We start from the raw sequence: 15,570 nt of genomic DNA, 5'->3' as shown, positions 1-15,570 counted from the left end.
TCTGCTCATTTTGATAATAAGTTTGTTCACCATAAAAAATCGTTTTCATTAACTTAACACTAATTACATTGACACACAACCAATAACTCCAATTTTTTTAATACACTTTTTTATTTAGTTACCCTTTCAACTTTGCGCCGAAAACAATGTTTTATTTCAACGATCAAATCGCTTTCCAAATTTTTCATCGACGCCATCAATAATAAATAAAATTGATTGCTCGATGTGGTTTATCTTTTTACGTGAGAATTTCTAGGTAAAGTTATGAGTGGGTAATAAATGATTCAATAAAAAAGCAAGTTGCCTATCGTAAGCGGAGTTTACGGTGAAGTAATTCCTAAGATTATCCATCTTGAATAAGTTCTAGTTTAATTGGAGGTCGTGGGAAATCATGTTGTGTTGTCCTGGTTTTAAAACAAAACGAAAAACTAAGTTTGTCGACGAAAACGAGAAACGAAAAAGTTTTGATACATCTACACAAAATTCTGTGGAAAAATCTACGAATACTAGTACGAAAATTCAACCGGAAATGAATATGGGTAAGACTCATTCATTTTCTTTTAGTATTAACGAATTTATTTATAAGTAAAAATGCTTTAATTGAGTTTAATTTTCGTTCATTCTTTCCTAAGTAAACAATACCTATCACTGTGTAATCTCTATCAGCTTGTCTGTTCTGTTCTGCACAAGGCCGCGTATTTTTAGCTTCTATTGAATACTTATGACGACAATATATTATTAGTGCACCGATAGGCTTTGCAAATATTTTTAGATTATACAAATTGTATTTATTATTTATAGCGGAACAAATTAACACAAAATTAAAAAAATTGTCAATAAATGTCATATTGACAAAACTGACTTATTAAAATGTTAATTATTATTATAACAATTTCAAATTTGCTATGAAGAACTCGTAAACGTAAATAGCACTCGATTTAAACCGACTTTATCTTTCCACTTGAGACTGAAAGTTTGAAATCGCTCGATTCAATCACGAGATTTGAGTCTTGTTAAAGATTTAACCCAAATATGTTTAACATCCGTCTTAACCCGAATGCTTCTAGTTCCAAGTTTAATTTTAGTTCAATAAAACTAGAATTAATACTAACACTGTCACTAGAATTAAGACTGTCTCTCTCAAGACGGCTAAACCCAAATGCTTCTAATTCTAGATCTAGTGTTAGTTCTAGTTTTAATTTAATAAAAATATAAACTAACACTAAACTTATTTTGAAGCCAACTTAAGTCCTGTTAATCTCTCTAGATTATATATCTAACATAAAAATGAAACAAATTGCTATAAATTTTAAATTTATTCACTTTAAAATTTAATACCACAAAAATAAAAATGAATCCATAGAAAATTCAATAAGTTCTTCGATTACCACGGGACTTGAACCCCATCAAACTGATAAAAATTGCCATTGTGTGTTTCTTTAAGTTGGAAAAGTAAATTAACGATTTTCTCGGTGGAAGTTTCCACGTCTAAGGGGGCATTTTTCCCACCCATATCCGTTTTAACCCATCCCGGGTGAATACAAGTGGCGAGTATTCCAAAGTTCTTCAAATCGACGCTCATCGACTTTGTAGCCATGTTTAAAGCGGCCTGAAATGTGGGGTTATTTCAAATGAGTTAGTTCTCGTGGGAAATATGCTAAGTGAAAGGTGAAAAAAGAAAATTAGGTTAATGAGGGTGGTATTTTTAGATTTCACTCAATTTAGTAATGAGGTGTATTAATAAAGTATGAGCAACAAAACTTGAAAAGTAACGATTATATTAAAAATGTTATACTTATTTTAAATTTACCTTTGAACATCTATAAGGATATAATCCACCATCTTGATTATTATCAACTGACCCTAACACAGAGGACATATTAATTATGGCACATTTTTCCACACCCATCGATTTGTTTGCATTTTTTTGAGCGGCCAGTTTTAAATGAGGTAATAAAGCCTACCAAAATCAATCAAAAGATATAGTTATGATTTAAATTTTTAACTTACTTTCGTTAACATGACTGGTGCTATCGTATTTGTTAGGTAAGTATCACTCATATGCTCAGCTTTCACGAGTCCTATCCTCGCATATTTCGGCGAAACGCCAGCGTTATTAAACAGAACGTTTAATCCGTCATCTTTGACTATATCTCCGACTTTTTTAGCAAAAGCATCGTATGTAGTTAAATTATGAAGATCTAAAAAGGTTAATGTTTCAAAAAAGTCATCAAAAAAATAAAACTGTTTACCAAATTGTAAGACGTGTACGTTTTTGTGTTCATCTGCGATACACGTTAATTCCTGTAAGATATTAAAAAATGGTTAGAAAATATTATCGAATTTAAAAATAATTTATGTGTGACCTTATTAAATTATTCGTACCTGTCACGAACATTAAAAAAAAATAGATAAAGTGTCAACCCCTCCCAAATGTTGAAAACGGTATTAACCCAGAAATAGGTTGAGTGGATTCAGTGTCATCAAGGATATAACACCAAGAAGGTGTGAAGTTGTGCGTAAAGAAGTACTCGCAATATATAAAAAATAATTGTTATAAATAACGAAATCAACGTAGGAAAATAGCAGAATGAATGAAGAAACCTTTAAAGATTTTGAAAGCCATGAAGGTCTGTATTAAAATTGTTTATATATACCAAATATTATTGCGATTATATGTAAATAATAATTAACTATTTAATTTTTTATGATAAAGTCGAAATCGAATGTAGTAAAACCGAGATTATGTATATATTAAAGATAAAAACAAATATTCTTAGAACGGTATTATAATAAACTAGTAAAGTAAGGAAATATAATATACAGGGTGGCCACACAAGAACGCCGCTAGCTGTACCTCTGTCATTTACCTTCCAATTTTCATGACCTAGCTATCAAATGAAATGGTTTGACGAATACTATGATTCATGTTACAAATAAACTTTTTCCAACGCCATCTTCAATTTCTAGCGATTATCAACATTTGATTTTCAAATTGCTCGGTATGTTTTTCTTCACGCTATTGGATAGAGTTTTTTTTTGAATCCATTAATGTACAATACATCAACATTAATTGTAATTGTAGCATAGAAAAACATTAAAATAGTTTCTGAACATTCTCTTAATGTCACTTCTATTATACTGTAGTGTGCCATGGGATAAATGAAAAAACAACTTATAAGTATCATTTACAACTGCTTCGGGCATTGAAATAGCATTTAACGACTGTTATCAGTTTTGCGTGAAAAAGTTTATTTGTAGCATGAATCATAGCATTCATCAAACCATTTCATTTGATACCTCGTTCATAAAAATCGGAAGTTAAATGACACAGTTACAGCTTACGGCGTTCTTGCGCGACCACCTGTATATACAGGTGTCTTTTTTCTGCTAAAATTACATTCAAAGTGGACGTATTGCACATCAGTGGATTCAGAAAAACAATCTCTATCTAATGACGTGAAGAAAAATATATAGAGCAATTTGAAAAACAAAAGTTAATAATCGCTTAAAATTGAAGATGGCCTTGAAACAGATTTATTTGTAGCATGAACCATAGTATTCATCAAACCATTTCATTTGATGCCTCGGTCATGAAAATCGGAATATAAATGACAGAGTTACAGCTTGGGGCGTTTTTTGTGTGACACCCTGTATATATATATATAGTGTGTCCGTAAAGTCACAGTGCATTTCAGACCAAACGCAAAAGCAACAAAGCAAGATAAAAATCTTGCCTACATCACAGAATATTCTGTGCCTACATTGAGTACGAACGTAATACCCTTAAATTGAATGTGTGAACTTAATTCACGATACTTGGAAACACATCTGGGTGTTTATTAACTGCTCTCTCTAAGGAAATCTCATTCTTTCCCGAGATAATTGACGTTTATAAAGAAAATTAACCTTAACATTTTTTTCTCGATATGATTAACATTTCAGACCAAAATTAACTCAATATTTTTCGAGTATGTGCCAATATAGGGCCCATAATCATCCCAACCACAACAAAATACATGACGAACCTAGTTTCTAGCGAAACCATCAGCTTTGAAGATAATGAGGTGGAACTTGTAGAACTCGAGAGACAATCACAGTTGGGAATTGAAAAGAAGAGCAAATCTTGCATAGGCAATCTATGGCAAACCGAATGATATCTTAAAAAATAATTTGACCAATGCGTATTTCCAGTTATGACGTACGGTGCTGAAACCTCAATAAATTTAAAAAAAACTTCAAATTGCATTGAGAAAATTGGAGAGATCAATGCTTGGTGTTTCTGATGTGATTACGCGAATTGCAGAATTTAAACAGAATTGGGCAAATAAAGATACTGCTCGAGTGGATGGATATGAGATTGGATACAGAATGCGCAAGATAGAAAGAACTGGACATGAATAAAGGTTTATGTTCAACAGTGAACATTAAATGCTGGCGGATATAATTAAAATTCAAAACTTAATGCCATTAATATAAGAAAATATGTAGCAGGTAGACAAAGTTAGGAAAATGTAATTAAGTTGCTACTTAATTATCAATTTGTATTTTAAGTTAATTAGATAACTATGGCAAATGATACTCAGTAAATACATTTGACATTCCATTTTAAATAACGAATTATATCTGACACAAAATTTTTTTAGCTGTAACAGATAAAATCAAACACACTGTATAATAAAAAAAACTTATTTCATCATCTAAGAACATTCTAGTAAAATTAAATATAAATAATTTTTTGTATTCAAGGTATTGATACATTTATAGATAAATTATTATTATAGAAATTGTGGTAGGGGAATTTAGATATTAAGAAATAATTCACTGCCGGTTAAATAGATGGCGGTAGAAGTCGATAAGTTACTGTCAGATGAAACGGGAGAGTGCACGGACGGTTTTTTTGGTTACGTTTTAATAAGTAGGTTAGAATACCGTTATTCCATTCATTTTCTGTGTGATCAGATCATTCCGTTTCGAAAGCACGGTTATTAAATACGAAGAAGCAGGTTGTGTTTGTAAAAAGATGGCTCCATTAGGTAAGTGCTTCTCGTTGTTCTAACAAAATTTAAATTAAAAAAAAAACAATTTTTCTATCTCTTACCTTCGCCTTTTCAATGCTCCTACATGTTGTTATAAGGTGCTTCGGTGGATTCTCCAACTTCGTTAAAGCTCTAACCAATCCGAGTCCTAAACCTCTATTACATCCAGTTATAACGATTGAATTCATCTTGGATGTGGAAACTTGGTTTATCACTGACTTCAATTTTACCCGTTGTGTTACAAACTTCAGTTTTGACTGATAATTTTTTCCGAACAACCGTTTGAAAATAGAGTGAGTGAACTTTTTTAGTGTTAAATATAGATTATTATTTATCGACGGTGTGGTTCAGTGTTGAAAAACTCAAGGTTATAAATGGCGACAGCGGTTTGTCTTAGAAATGTCATTAGATTTAAGGGATTTACGCGTTACCGCGTTTCTGTTACGAATAATCACGCTTTTTCGACGGTTGTCCAAAGATCTAACTTATTTTCGATTATAACCTCAAAACCGACAGACATCTTGGGAAGAATTAAAGGTAATTTTATAAAAGTTCTATTTAACCTTGAATTCATTAAGTTTTTTCGTCTCTATTTCTTTCAATCTTAAATTTCAACGTGAAATTAACACTAATTAAAAATTGGGTAATTTTTATTGTTATAACCTCAACACATTTTTTCTTGTTAGTCTGAATTTCATACTATTGCACCATTTTTATTTGTGAAATATCAATGACCTTGGATTATGTTTATAATCTTTCACTTTTTAAGTACAATGTTTAAATGAATATTGTACTATAGAAATAATTAAATTAATTCACTTAACCTTAATAAGTGAGAAGAAGCACCAGCGACAAAGCGCCATCTTTTGTTAGTTAGTTGTTTCAAATGACAGTTTTAAATAAATGCTAACATTCGAGATTGTTGACAGACAATAACAATTCTAATAAATATTAATATTTGTCAAATGTTGTGTATACAAAACGGATAAATAAAAGCTTGCCTAAATTTTTATTAAACTAAAAGTAGAACTAATACTAAACCTAGAACTAACGGGTGTTTTTTATAGAGGTATAGAACTTTAAGTTGGCAACCCTTTTTTAACTGGCGGCCATTTGGTCAGCTGTCAAGTGATTTATGTTTAGTTTGGCATTTCAATATGAATAGACTGAACAATGCTTCCAAATTGTGCAAATTTATTTTGAAAATCATGGTTCTGTTCGAAATACAAACATAATCGTCCATGAGAGCAATTAATTCGATTAACTACGGAACGTTTTCGCACCACGTTTACTCTAAATGATAATACGCATCCACAGAGACGTCGTACAGTGCGTACAGAAGAAGTCATTGCTGCTGTAGAGCGTAGCGTAGAGGAAGATCCGAATCAGTTAATCCGCCATCGTGCACAGGAATTGGATATGTGTCTATCCACTTTATGGAAGATTTTGCGGAAAGATCTTGATTTGCGTGCTTACAAAATCCAATTCGTGCAAGAATTGAAGCCACATGATCACCTAGCAAGGCGTAGATTCGGCGAATGGGCCCAAAACAAGATTCCGATTTTCATAAGCGAATTTTGTTTAGCGATGAAGCTCACTTTTGTGTGAATTGATACATCAATAAACAAAACTGCCGTATTTGGAGTGATGGTAATCCTCAAGTGTATGTTGAAACACCGTTACATCCAGAAAAACAGACTGTTTGGTGTGCTTTATGGGCTGGTGGAATACTACGTACATCTTTAAAAACGATGTTAGTCGATTTTCGTTCATCAATTGAACAACCATGATGTGCAGGATGCAGGAGCTGTGGTTTCAACAAGACGGTGAAACATGTCACATAGCTCGTGCCACAATGATTTATTGAAGGAAGCGTTTGGTAACCGCATAGTTTCACGTTTCGGACCCGTGAATTGGCCTCCAAGATCGTGCGATTTAACGCCGCTAGGCTATTTTCTGTGGGAATATGTGAAGTCGCTAGTCTACGCCGATAAGCTCGAAACGATTGACCACTTGGAGGACAACATTCACCGCGTTATTGACGATATACGGCCACAAATGTTGGAAAAAGTCATCGAAAATTGGACCTTCAGATTAGACTACGTCCGAGCCAGCCAATAATATGCCAGAAGTCATATTTCAATTATAATGCCAGAAGATTATCTTTCGAATAAAGTTAATTTTTTTCCATTTCAGGGTTCTATACTTCTATAAAAAACACCTTTAGAAACATTCCCGTTTAACCGTCATAAAAGATAAAAAATATCTGAACTTATGATGCAAATAAATTAAAATTATATGGATTTAATGCATTGATCCACACTCCAGTTAACATCAGCGCGCTCAAAGACTCATGTCTAAATCACTTGATTGAAATAAACTGGACCTTATAGCAACAGAATACAATTTCGACCAGCCATATAAGGTCATATTTAGAAGCAGGGATGATTGGACGAAGATTGGACTCAACTAAAAAGAGGAGCCCTTGTCTGGTACACAGATGCTACAAAGACATTTGGATCCGGAATAGGCATGGGCATTAGTGGACCAAATAGCCGCATTAAATTGCCCCTTAGCTCAAACATAACCATTTTTAAAGCAGAAGTTCTTGCTATAAACTTCTGCACCGCTTAACACCAGCAGATACATTTTCACAGATAGTCGGGCCGTCCTAAAGGCAATTTAAGCCTACACGTCTGACCAGCAACCTGAAAAAACTCACTAGGGTCAATGATGTTACTCTATGGTGGGTTCCAGTTCATAGAGACATTAAAGGCAATGAGAAGGCGGACAAGCTCTCCAAAGAGGCAGCGAAAACGCGCTCCAACCCGGTTATGGACTACAAAAAAACCACGTAAAACAAGTAATCAATACTTGGGAGAGCTCAAAGATAGCCTTACGCTGGAAAGAACTTCCAAATCAACGAGGTTTATTGCCTGACTAGCCATGCGCCCCTAAAATACCACCTTTTCCACATTGGACAAGCTGAGGATCAAAGTTGTCGATTTTGTAACGACTATTCAGAAACGGTTGAACATATACTGTATAATTGCGTTGTTAGAGGCCGTCTAAGACAAAATTTTCGGTAAAGCTTTTTTGACACCTACCGACATAAAGGAACAAGACCTTGGAGCAATACTAAGGTTCATTTGCCTTAAATTTTTGGAGGGCTAAAGTTACAATAGATCTTATAGGTCGCGGTGACGAGAGGGTCCGCTCTCCTAAGCTCGGCATCAATAATAATAATAATAATAACATCAGCATCCTCGTTGATAACGTTGATAGACATCAAAGACTTAATAAGATAGCTGAATAAGCTTACAACCAAGAGATGGATCTCTAAACATGTTTTAAGAATCCTCATAAAGTATGGATATTGTGATAGTCTCTAAAAAGTACGAAATAAGGCTTCTTGTTCAGCTAACTATGGGAAGTAACATTCAACTTTTAAAGACCTACAGGTGGTTATTAATTTTGTCTTAATATATCTACAATGTCTATAATAAGTATATAAAAGTATATATTTCTTAGATTATATAGTAAAAGACTCAAGTTTCACATTCAATTTTATTTCCAAATATATATTGTCTTCTTTTTTGAGAGCTATTATAAAACGTTGATTTAATATTTCCAACTATGATTATTTAATTAATTAGGACAATTAAAATCCACAACCTTGCACTTTATTCTCCTTTTGTTAAATCGACCTTGACTCTCTTACATTTTCTCACATTTACCTTTTACAAAATTATCTTTAATTATAATTAACGAATAATTTTCTAATAAATCTTTTTGTATTTATTTTATTAGGTGATACAGAATATGACTTAATAGTTATCGGAGGAGGATCCGGTGGTTTGGCTTGCGCAAAAGAAGCAGCCGGCCTTGGGGCGAAAGTGGCCGTTTTAGATTATGTAACTCCAACACCGATCGGCACGAAATGGGGCCTCGGGGGCACTTGCGTGAACGTCGGTTGTATTCCAAAGAAATTAATGCATCAAGCCGCTTTATTAGGAGAAGCCGTTCATGTAAGTTAATTTTTAAATTGTTATATAATTTCGCCTTTACAAATCATTAATGTACATCACGTGGAAAATTGGTATTAATTACAAAATCGGTCAATATAGATAACGTGGATAAATAAAATAAAGTGAAAAAATTATGATAGTGGTGATAATGTTAAAGTGGTTCTCATTGTTATAAAAAGTTAAGCGCACATTTTCTCTGTATGTAATAAAATCGTTAATGAAATTAAAATTGATTTATAAATACTTTGGTAGCCGCACGTGGTTGATTTTATTTTTGGATATCACATGTAAGAAATCCGTCTTCCTCAAATGTTTAGATTGGGAAATCTGCCAAAGTATACACGGAAAATTTGTACTGTTTATATGTTTAGTTGAGGAGTGAACAAGCTTTTACTTACTTGTTTATCAACTTCATTGTTTATTTTGATTAATAGTTGTGTAAAAAAATTACTATTCGTCCTTTTTAGGATGCTCAAAAATATGGTTGGGAATTACCTGAAGCATCAACAATCAAACACAACTGGGAATCTTTACGAGAAGCCGTTCAAAACCACATTAAATCGGTTAATTGGGTTACCAGAGTAGAACTTCGCGATAAGTAATTAACTCACAATTAGAATCTTCACATAATGTTTACTTTGTGTTATTTACAGAAAAGTAGAGTACATCAATGGATTGGGTTCATTCAAAGACCCCCATACAATCGAAACCGTCACCAAACAAGGTCAACGTTTGCTCACTGGCAAATACATTTTAATTGCGGTGGGTGGTAGACCGCGTTATCCCGATATTCCCGGTGCTGTCGAATATGGGATTACAAGTGATGATATCTTCAGCTTAGACTCGCCGCCGGGAAAAACTTTAATTGTTGGGGCTGGTTATATTGGGTTGGAATGCGCTGGATTCTTAAATGGATTAGGTTATGAAGCAACCGTTATGGTTAGATCAGTTCCATTGAGAGGTTTCGATCAACAAATGGCTGGGATTATTGCTGAGAGTATGGAATTGAAAGGAATTAAGTTTTTGAATAAGTAAGTCAAAGTTGTATATTCCCAAGAGGTCACTTGAGTCTGGTGTCACAAACCAATGTAGAAAATCAAATTAAGACCAGACTCACTATTTACATCCAAATAAGCGCCAACACAAACGCGGATATTATGTTTCATAAATAACTCAAATAATTAACGAAGATAAATTGAATATTTTTTTAAGGTGTTTACCAACTTCTGTAAAAAAACAAGATAACGGTCGTTTATTAATTTCATGGAAAAATAATCAAAATGAAGAATTTTCTGACGTTTTTGATACCATTTTATTTGCTATTGGACGTAAAGCTTTAACTCAGGAATTATTGTTAGACAATGCAGGAGTTAAATTATCTGAAGATGGAGATAAATTAGATTGCCTTAACGAACAAACGAATATTCCTCATATTTACGCTGTTGGAGATGTTTTATATGTAAATATTTCAAAAATTATTAACAATTCAAAAATAATCCAAAACATTTTTTTTAGCGTAAACCAGAATTAACCCCAGTTGCTATTCAAGCTGGAAAATTATTAGCGAAACGTCTTTTTGCTAATTCCCAAGAAGTAATGGATTATGATAATGTAGCCACAACAATTTTCACTCCAATGGAATATGGTACGGTCGGACTTTCTGAAGAAGTCGCCATCCAAAGGCATGGTGAAGAAAACATCGAGACTTATCACGCTTATTATAAACCAACCGAGTTTTTCATTCCTCAAAGATCCATTGTTCATTGTTATATTAAAGTTGTTGCTTTGCGTACTGGTGATCAACAAATTTTGGGAATGCATTTTGTTGGGCCACAAGCTGGGGAAGTTATTCAAGGATTCGCTGCCGCTATGAAGTAAATAATAACTAAAAAAATTTTATTTACAATTTTTTAATCCAATATATTTTAGGTGTAACATAACATTTAAACAATTATCAAACACAGTGGGCATTCATCCAACGACTGCGGAAGAATTTACAAGAATAAACATAACCAAGAGATCGGGCAAGGATCCAAACCCCCAATCTTGTTGCAGTTAAAATGAATTTAAATTGTATTACACTCCAGATTAATTATGTTATTAGTTATTCCAATTTGAACCCAGTGCAAGACCGTCGAAAATTAATTAAATCATTTTTTTTTTGCTATGTATCTGTTGTAAATAGATGATGAGTATTAATGGAAGTGCTCATAAAAGAAACACTTTGTTCTTTAGTGTGTATGGTGATATTAAACGGTGCACATTTTATAAAAGTATTTTTTATTCCAACTACTAAAGCGTCACAGATATTTCTTGCTTGTTGTATTTTTTGTGTTAAATTGTTCACCAAAATAAAAAAAAAATCATTTTTTTACTATTTTTAATTTTTTTAAAGCATTTATAAGTTTTTATTTAGTCTCCTGTTGACCAGTGATTAATATCATAATATGAGATATACAGGTGTCCCGTATCTTCCGCATCAGAGCATTATATGGCTGTAGGATACATTATTCTGAAGCTCTTCAATAGCGCAAAAAGTTTATTTCTCTTTCCGTGTCGAATCTATTGGTGAGTACACGTGCGAAACTAGTTTAGAACGGCGTGGTGGACCAGCCGGGGGTGAGACCGATTGCTCGACAAAGATCGTTTCAGAATAATGTATTCTACAACCTTATAATCAGTGACATGGTTATCAACTGGACTGCGTGTTCGCCGAATAAAGTGATGCCAGTAGGGTATGCAACCAACATTTGCCATTGTAGTCAAAAGTCGGGCCGCGCCATAAGAAAGCGTTCTGACTAAAATAGCATTAAAGTCCCTAGATTTACAAAGTACCGCTATTCATGACGCCTGTTTTCGAGCCAAAATGGCGGTTTGACTACTTATCACCGCATCTCACCACTTATTTACAAAAATATTGCCGTCTTGTTGCCTTTGGAGTTGCAAAAATAGCAGTAAGAAGGGCTTTCGACTCTTAAGAGTACCACGAGCAAAAAGAATGGAGTTTTGGCGTAATGTTTTCAATAAAACGACATAGTTTTAACTTTCCCGCTTGACTTTTGAGCCAAAATGGCTGCAAATCGCGGTACTTTGTAAATCTAGGGACTTTAAATAGCATTATAAGACAAATATTAGCAAGTTGTTTCATGTAAATATCTAAAATGACATTATTAAAATCTTATTATTAAAAAAATTATTTTCGTAGAAATTTTGAACTTGTTTATAAACAGGTTTTTTTGTCTTTGACAAAGGTACAGCTGGCCAGAGAATTGCATAGTAAAAGGATATTTTTCTTATTTGCGCATTTATCAGCTCCGCAATAACATTAACCTTAACCGTGTAGCCGGTTGCTTTTGCCTACAATGGTCACTGTTGGTTGCCTAATCTATTGGCATCACTCTTTTACACGGGAAGTATGGGAACGCTCAGTCCAGTTAATAATCATGTCACTGCTTATAATGCTCTGATGCAGAAGATACGGGACACCTGTATACAGGTGTGTCAAATGTGTAGAATATAGCCAATAACTTCGCCATTTGTGGTTTTGAAGAAAAATGTTTCAAATACAAGTTTCTTTATTAGTCATGGCGCATTTAGGCGATGTTTGCTTGTTTGTATTGTTTTTTGTTCCGTTGCCATGGCAACCAACATTGTTATTTTAAATGGGATGCATATTTTTTTTTTTGCATACTTTGATAGAGGATAAGTCCCTCTATGTGATGAACATATCAAATCATATGGTTGTATAAGAAAAAAATCGAGAAAAAATGACAAAATAACGCCGTTGACAGTTTTAAATGTCAAAAAAATTGCAGTTTCAACAATTATGAGTAATTAATAATGTATGGTCATTGGTAACTGTCTTCGGACATCAACTTTTTGTAAGGTTTTTAACATTTTCGGTATTAAACATTTTTTCGAAGTTATTGGCTATATTCCAGACATTTGAGACATCCTGTATATGATAATAATATGATATTATCTACCTGAAACTAGTCACCATAATGTAGCATCTCCGCATTATCAAAAAAAAAAAAAAATTCAATATATTCAAAGGCTTAAGACCGCTAAACCTGAATATTTCTAGTTGTAGGTCTAATATTAGTTCTAGTGACAGTTGTAAGTAGCGCTAGTTAACGTAAGATATCACTATGATACATATTCTAATTGAACTAACACTAGAACTAGAAACATTCGGGTTTAGCCGTTTAGTGTTAGTTCTAGTTTTATACTAGCACTATCACTAAAACTAACACAAGACCTAGAATCATTTGGGTTTAGCTCTATTGAGAGACGTGAGGATAAATCTGAATGTTTCTGGTTCTAGGTCTAATGTTAGAGTTAGTATAAATCAGACGCACGGCTAAACCCGAATGTTTCTAGGTCTAGTGTTAGTTCTAGTTTTAAACTAGCACTATCACTAGAACTAACACGAGACCTAGAACTAGAACTGCATTCATATATTGCGACTTATATAAAATTCCGTAGAAAATTCCTAAATAATGTAGTTTCTAAATGTTATTAGATTTGAAAAATTAATCGACTTCATTTTATGTTTTTAACAATTATTTAATATAAATTAATAGTTATTTACGTAACCAGTTATGAAAAGACTTATTTTGTTTGACGAACGTAATATTTGTTAAAACGAGCGAGCGAGTTTTGCAAATTACGTGAGTTATACAAAATTAGCCGTTTCATAACGTGTTAAGTACAAAATTTTATCTAATTCCATTGAAAAGCAATTTTTGTTCAAAACTTGACTTATTCTATTAGTGACAGATGTCAATTTATCAATTTGTAGTTAGGTAATGGAATTCATTACATCACTATACTCTGTTTTTAAACCAGGAGGAGTAAACGCGAAAGTCAGATTTACACTAGGAAAAATCACCAAAAAATATCACTAGATATTTTGGCGGTAAATTTAAATTAATAATTATTATTATTTATTTATTTACTTGTTATTGTATTTATTTTCGTTTGTTATCGTCAACACTAAACATACAAATTAACATTGAAGTTATGAGTGTATTTATTTCAAAATATAATAAAGAAGGGTTTAAGAACACAAAATTTACGATAATGACACGAAACTGTCGAATTGTCAATAACCTAACCTTCAAATTCAAAATTGCCTGTGTGTGAACCTTCCTCGCATTCAACCAATCACGTGCAAGGTCAATCTGGTGACAAATTTAAAATACTCCTCCTGGTTTAAAAACAGAGTATAATTGCCAAAGAAAACTTCAAGGTATAATTAATGTTTGTAAACAAAACTAACCTTACCGAACATTCCTTCACGCTATAATTGACATTACAAAAGAAAATTTCACGCTATAATTGCCATTACAAATTGCCAAAGAATACTTCATGGTATAATTAATGTTTGTAAACAAAACTAACCTTACCTCACATTCCTTCACGCTATAATTGACATTACAAAAGAAAACTTCACGCTATAATTGCCATTACTAATTGCCAAAGAAAACTTCATGGTATAATTAATGTTTGTAAACAAAACTAACCTTACCGAACATTCCTTCACGCTATAATTGACATTACAAAAGAAAACTTCACGCTATAATTGCCATTACTAATTGCCAAAGAAAACTTCATGGTATAATTAATGTTTGTAAACAAAACTAACCTTACCTAACATTCAGCGTCTGAAGACACAGGACTAAACCCGAAACTTAAAAATATACAACTTAGCGCTGAATAACAATTAAAACTAGAACTAACACTTGCACTAGAACTATACTCTGTTTTTAAACCTGGAGGAGTAAACGCGAAAGTCAGATTTACACTGGAAAAAATCACCAGAAAATATCACTAGATATTTTGGCGGGAAATTTAAATTAATAATTATTATTTATTGGGCTGCTGGGACTGCTGGAGGGGGAAGAGGAGAGGCGGGTAGGGGAGGTAGATACAGGGGGACGGAGAGGAGAGGAGATGGCCGGAGAACAAATGGAGGCGGCGTTGGGGGGACTAAAGAGGGGGAAGGCTCCAGGGGAGGACGGTGTCTAGAATGAGGCATGGCTGGAGGCAACGGGAGAAGTGAGGGGAAAGTTGTTGGAAGCGCTGAACAAAGTTTAGGAAGGGGAAGGGTTTCCGATTGGATGGAGGACGGCGATAATAAGCCCCTTGTACAAGAAGGGAGTAGATGAAAGTTATAGGGGAATTAGCTTAATGGACTCGGCGTACAAGATATATGCGAAGGTGCTGCTGCAGAGGTTGGAGGAAGAGATGGAAGAGAAAGGGATCTTACCGGACGGACAGGCAGGATTTAGAAAGGGAAGGAGCGCGATAGATAACGTGTACATATTGAAGCACTTGGTGGATAAAGAGCTGGAAGGGAAGGGAGGGAAGCTTTACGCCCTATTCATAGATCTAAAGGCAGCGTTTGATAAGGTGAATAGAGGGAAGTTATGGGAGGAGATGAGGAGGAGAGGGATTACTGGTGGGACAATAAACAGGGTGAGGGAGATATACGCAGA

The 15,570-nt window shown here is 33.7% G+C and overlaps 2 protein-coding genes across 4 annotated transcripts; one reads left to right on the top strand and one right to left on the bottom strand.

Moving 5' to 3' along the window:
* The first annotated feature begins 333 nt into the window (after nucleotides 1–333).
* On the top strand, nucleotides 334–11,444 carry LOC111419221 (Thioredoxin reductase 1). Of its 3 annotated transcripts, none has more exons than XM_023052001.2 (7): nucleotides 334–539; nucleotides 8,850–9,067; nucleotides 9,535–9,665; nucleotides 9,721–10,098; nucleotides 10,280–10,526; nucleotides 10,583–10,941; nucleotides 10,997–11,444. In XM_023052001.2, the coding sequence occupies exons 1-7, from the start codon at nucleotides 392–394 to the stop codon at nucleotides 11,124–11,126; spliced, it is 1,611 nt and encodes a 536-aa protein (XP_022907769.1). In that variant the 5' UTR covers nucleotides 334–391; the 3' UTR covers nucleotides 11,127–11,444. The 3 variants fall into 3 exon arrangements, with proteins under 3 accessions (XP_022907769.1, XP_022907772.1, XP_022907768.1); XM_023052004.2 differs by lacking the exon at nucleotides 334–539 and adding an exon at nucleotides 4,882–5,036; XM_023052000.2 differs by lacking the exon at nucleotides 334–539 and adding an exon at nucleotides 5,339–5,576.
* On the bottom strand, nucleotides 1,302–5,309 carry LOC111419222 (SDR family oxidoreductase sniffer). The gene is made up of 5 exons (XM_023052005.2): nucleotides 5,102–5,309; nucleotides 2,253–2,304; nucleotides 2,011–2,201; nucleotides 1,811–1,960; nucleotides 1,302–1,609 (listed from the first exon to the last, which is right to left on the bottom strand). Exons 1-5 carry the CDS (start codon nucleotides 5,225–5,227, stop codon nucleotides 1,385–1,387), a joined length of 744 nt encoding a protein of 247 aa, XP_022907773.1. The 5' UTR covers nucleotides 5,228–5,309; the 3' UTR covers nucleotides 1,302–1,384.
* Nucleotides 11,445–15,570: the final 4,126 nt, after the last annotated feature.

This window comes from Onthophagus taurus, chromosome 2 (genome assembly GCF_036711975.1).
Source record: "Onthophagus taurus isolate NC chromosome 2, IU_Otau_3.0, whole genome shotgun sequence".
NCBI lineage: Eukaryota > Metazoa > Arthropoda > Insecta > Coleoptera > Scarabaeidae > Onthophagus > Onthophagus taurus.
Note: the sequence above shows the minus strand (reverse complement) of the source record. Positions and strands in the feature narration are given on the sequence as shown.

Excerpts from the sequence above, each read along its gene's own strand:
- LOC111419222 (XM_023052005.2), bottom strand. The coding sequence starts at position 5,227 with ATGAATTCAATCGTTATAACTGGATGTAATAGAGGTTTAGGACTCGGA. Across the intron at positions 2,305-5,101 it reads GGAGCATTGAAAAGGCGAAG|GAATTAACGTGTATCGCAGA; the intron begins GTAAGAGATAGA and ends AATATCTTACAG. Across the intron at positions 1,961-2,010 it reads CACCAGTCATGTTAACGAAA|GCTTTATTACCTCATTTAAA; the intron begins GTAAGTTAAAAA and ends TGATTTTGGTAG.
- LOC111419221 (XM_023052000.2), top strand. The coding sequence starts at position 5,414 with ATGGCGACAGCGGTTTGTCTTAGAAATGTCATTAGATTTAAGGGATTT. Across the intron at positions 9,068-9,534 it reads TATTAGGAGAAGCCGTTCAT|GATGCTCAAAAATATGGTTG; the intron begins GTAAGTTAATTT and ends CGTCCTTTTTAG. Across the intron at positions 10,942-10,996 it reads GGATTCGCTGCCGCTATGAA|GTGTAACATAACATTTAAAC; the intron begins GTAAATAATAAC and ends AATATATTTTAG.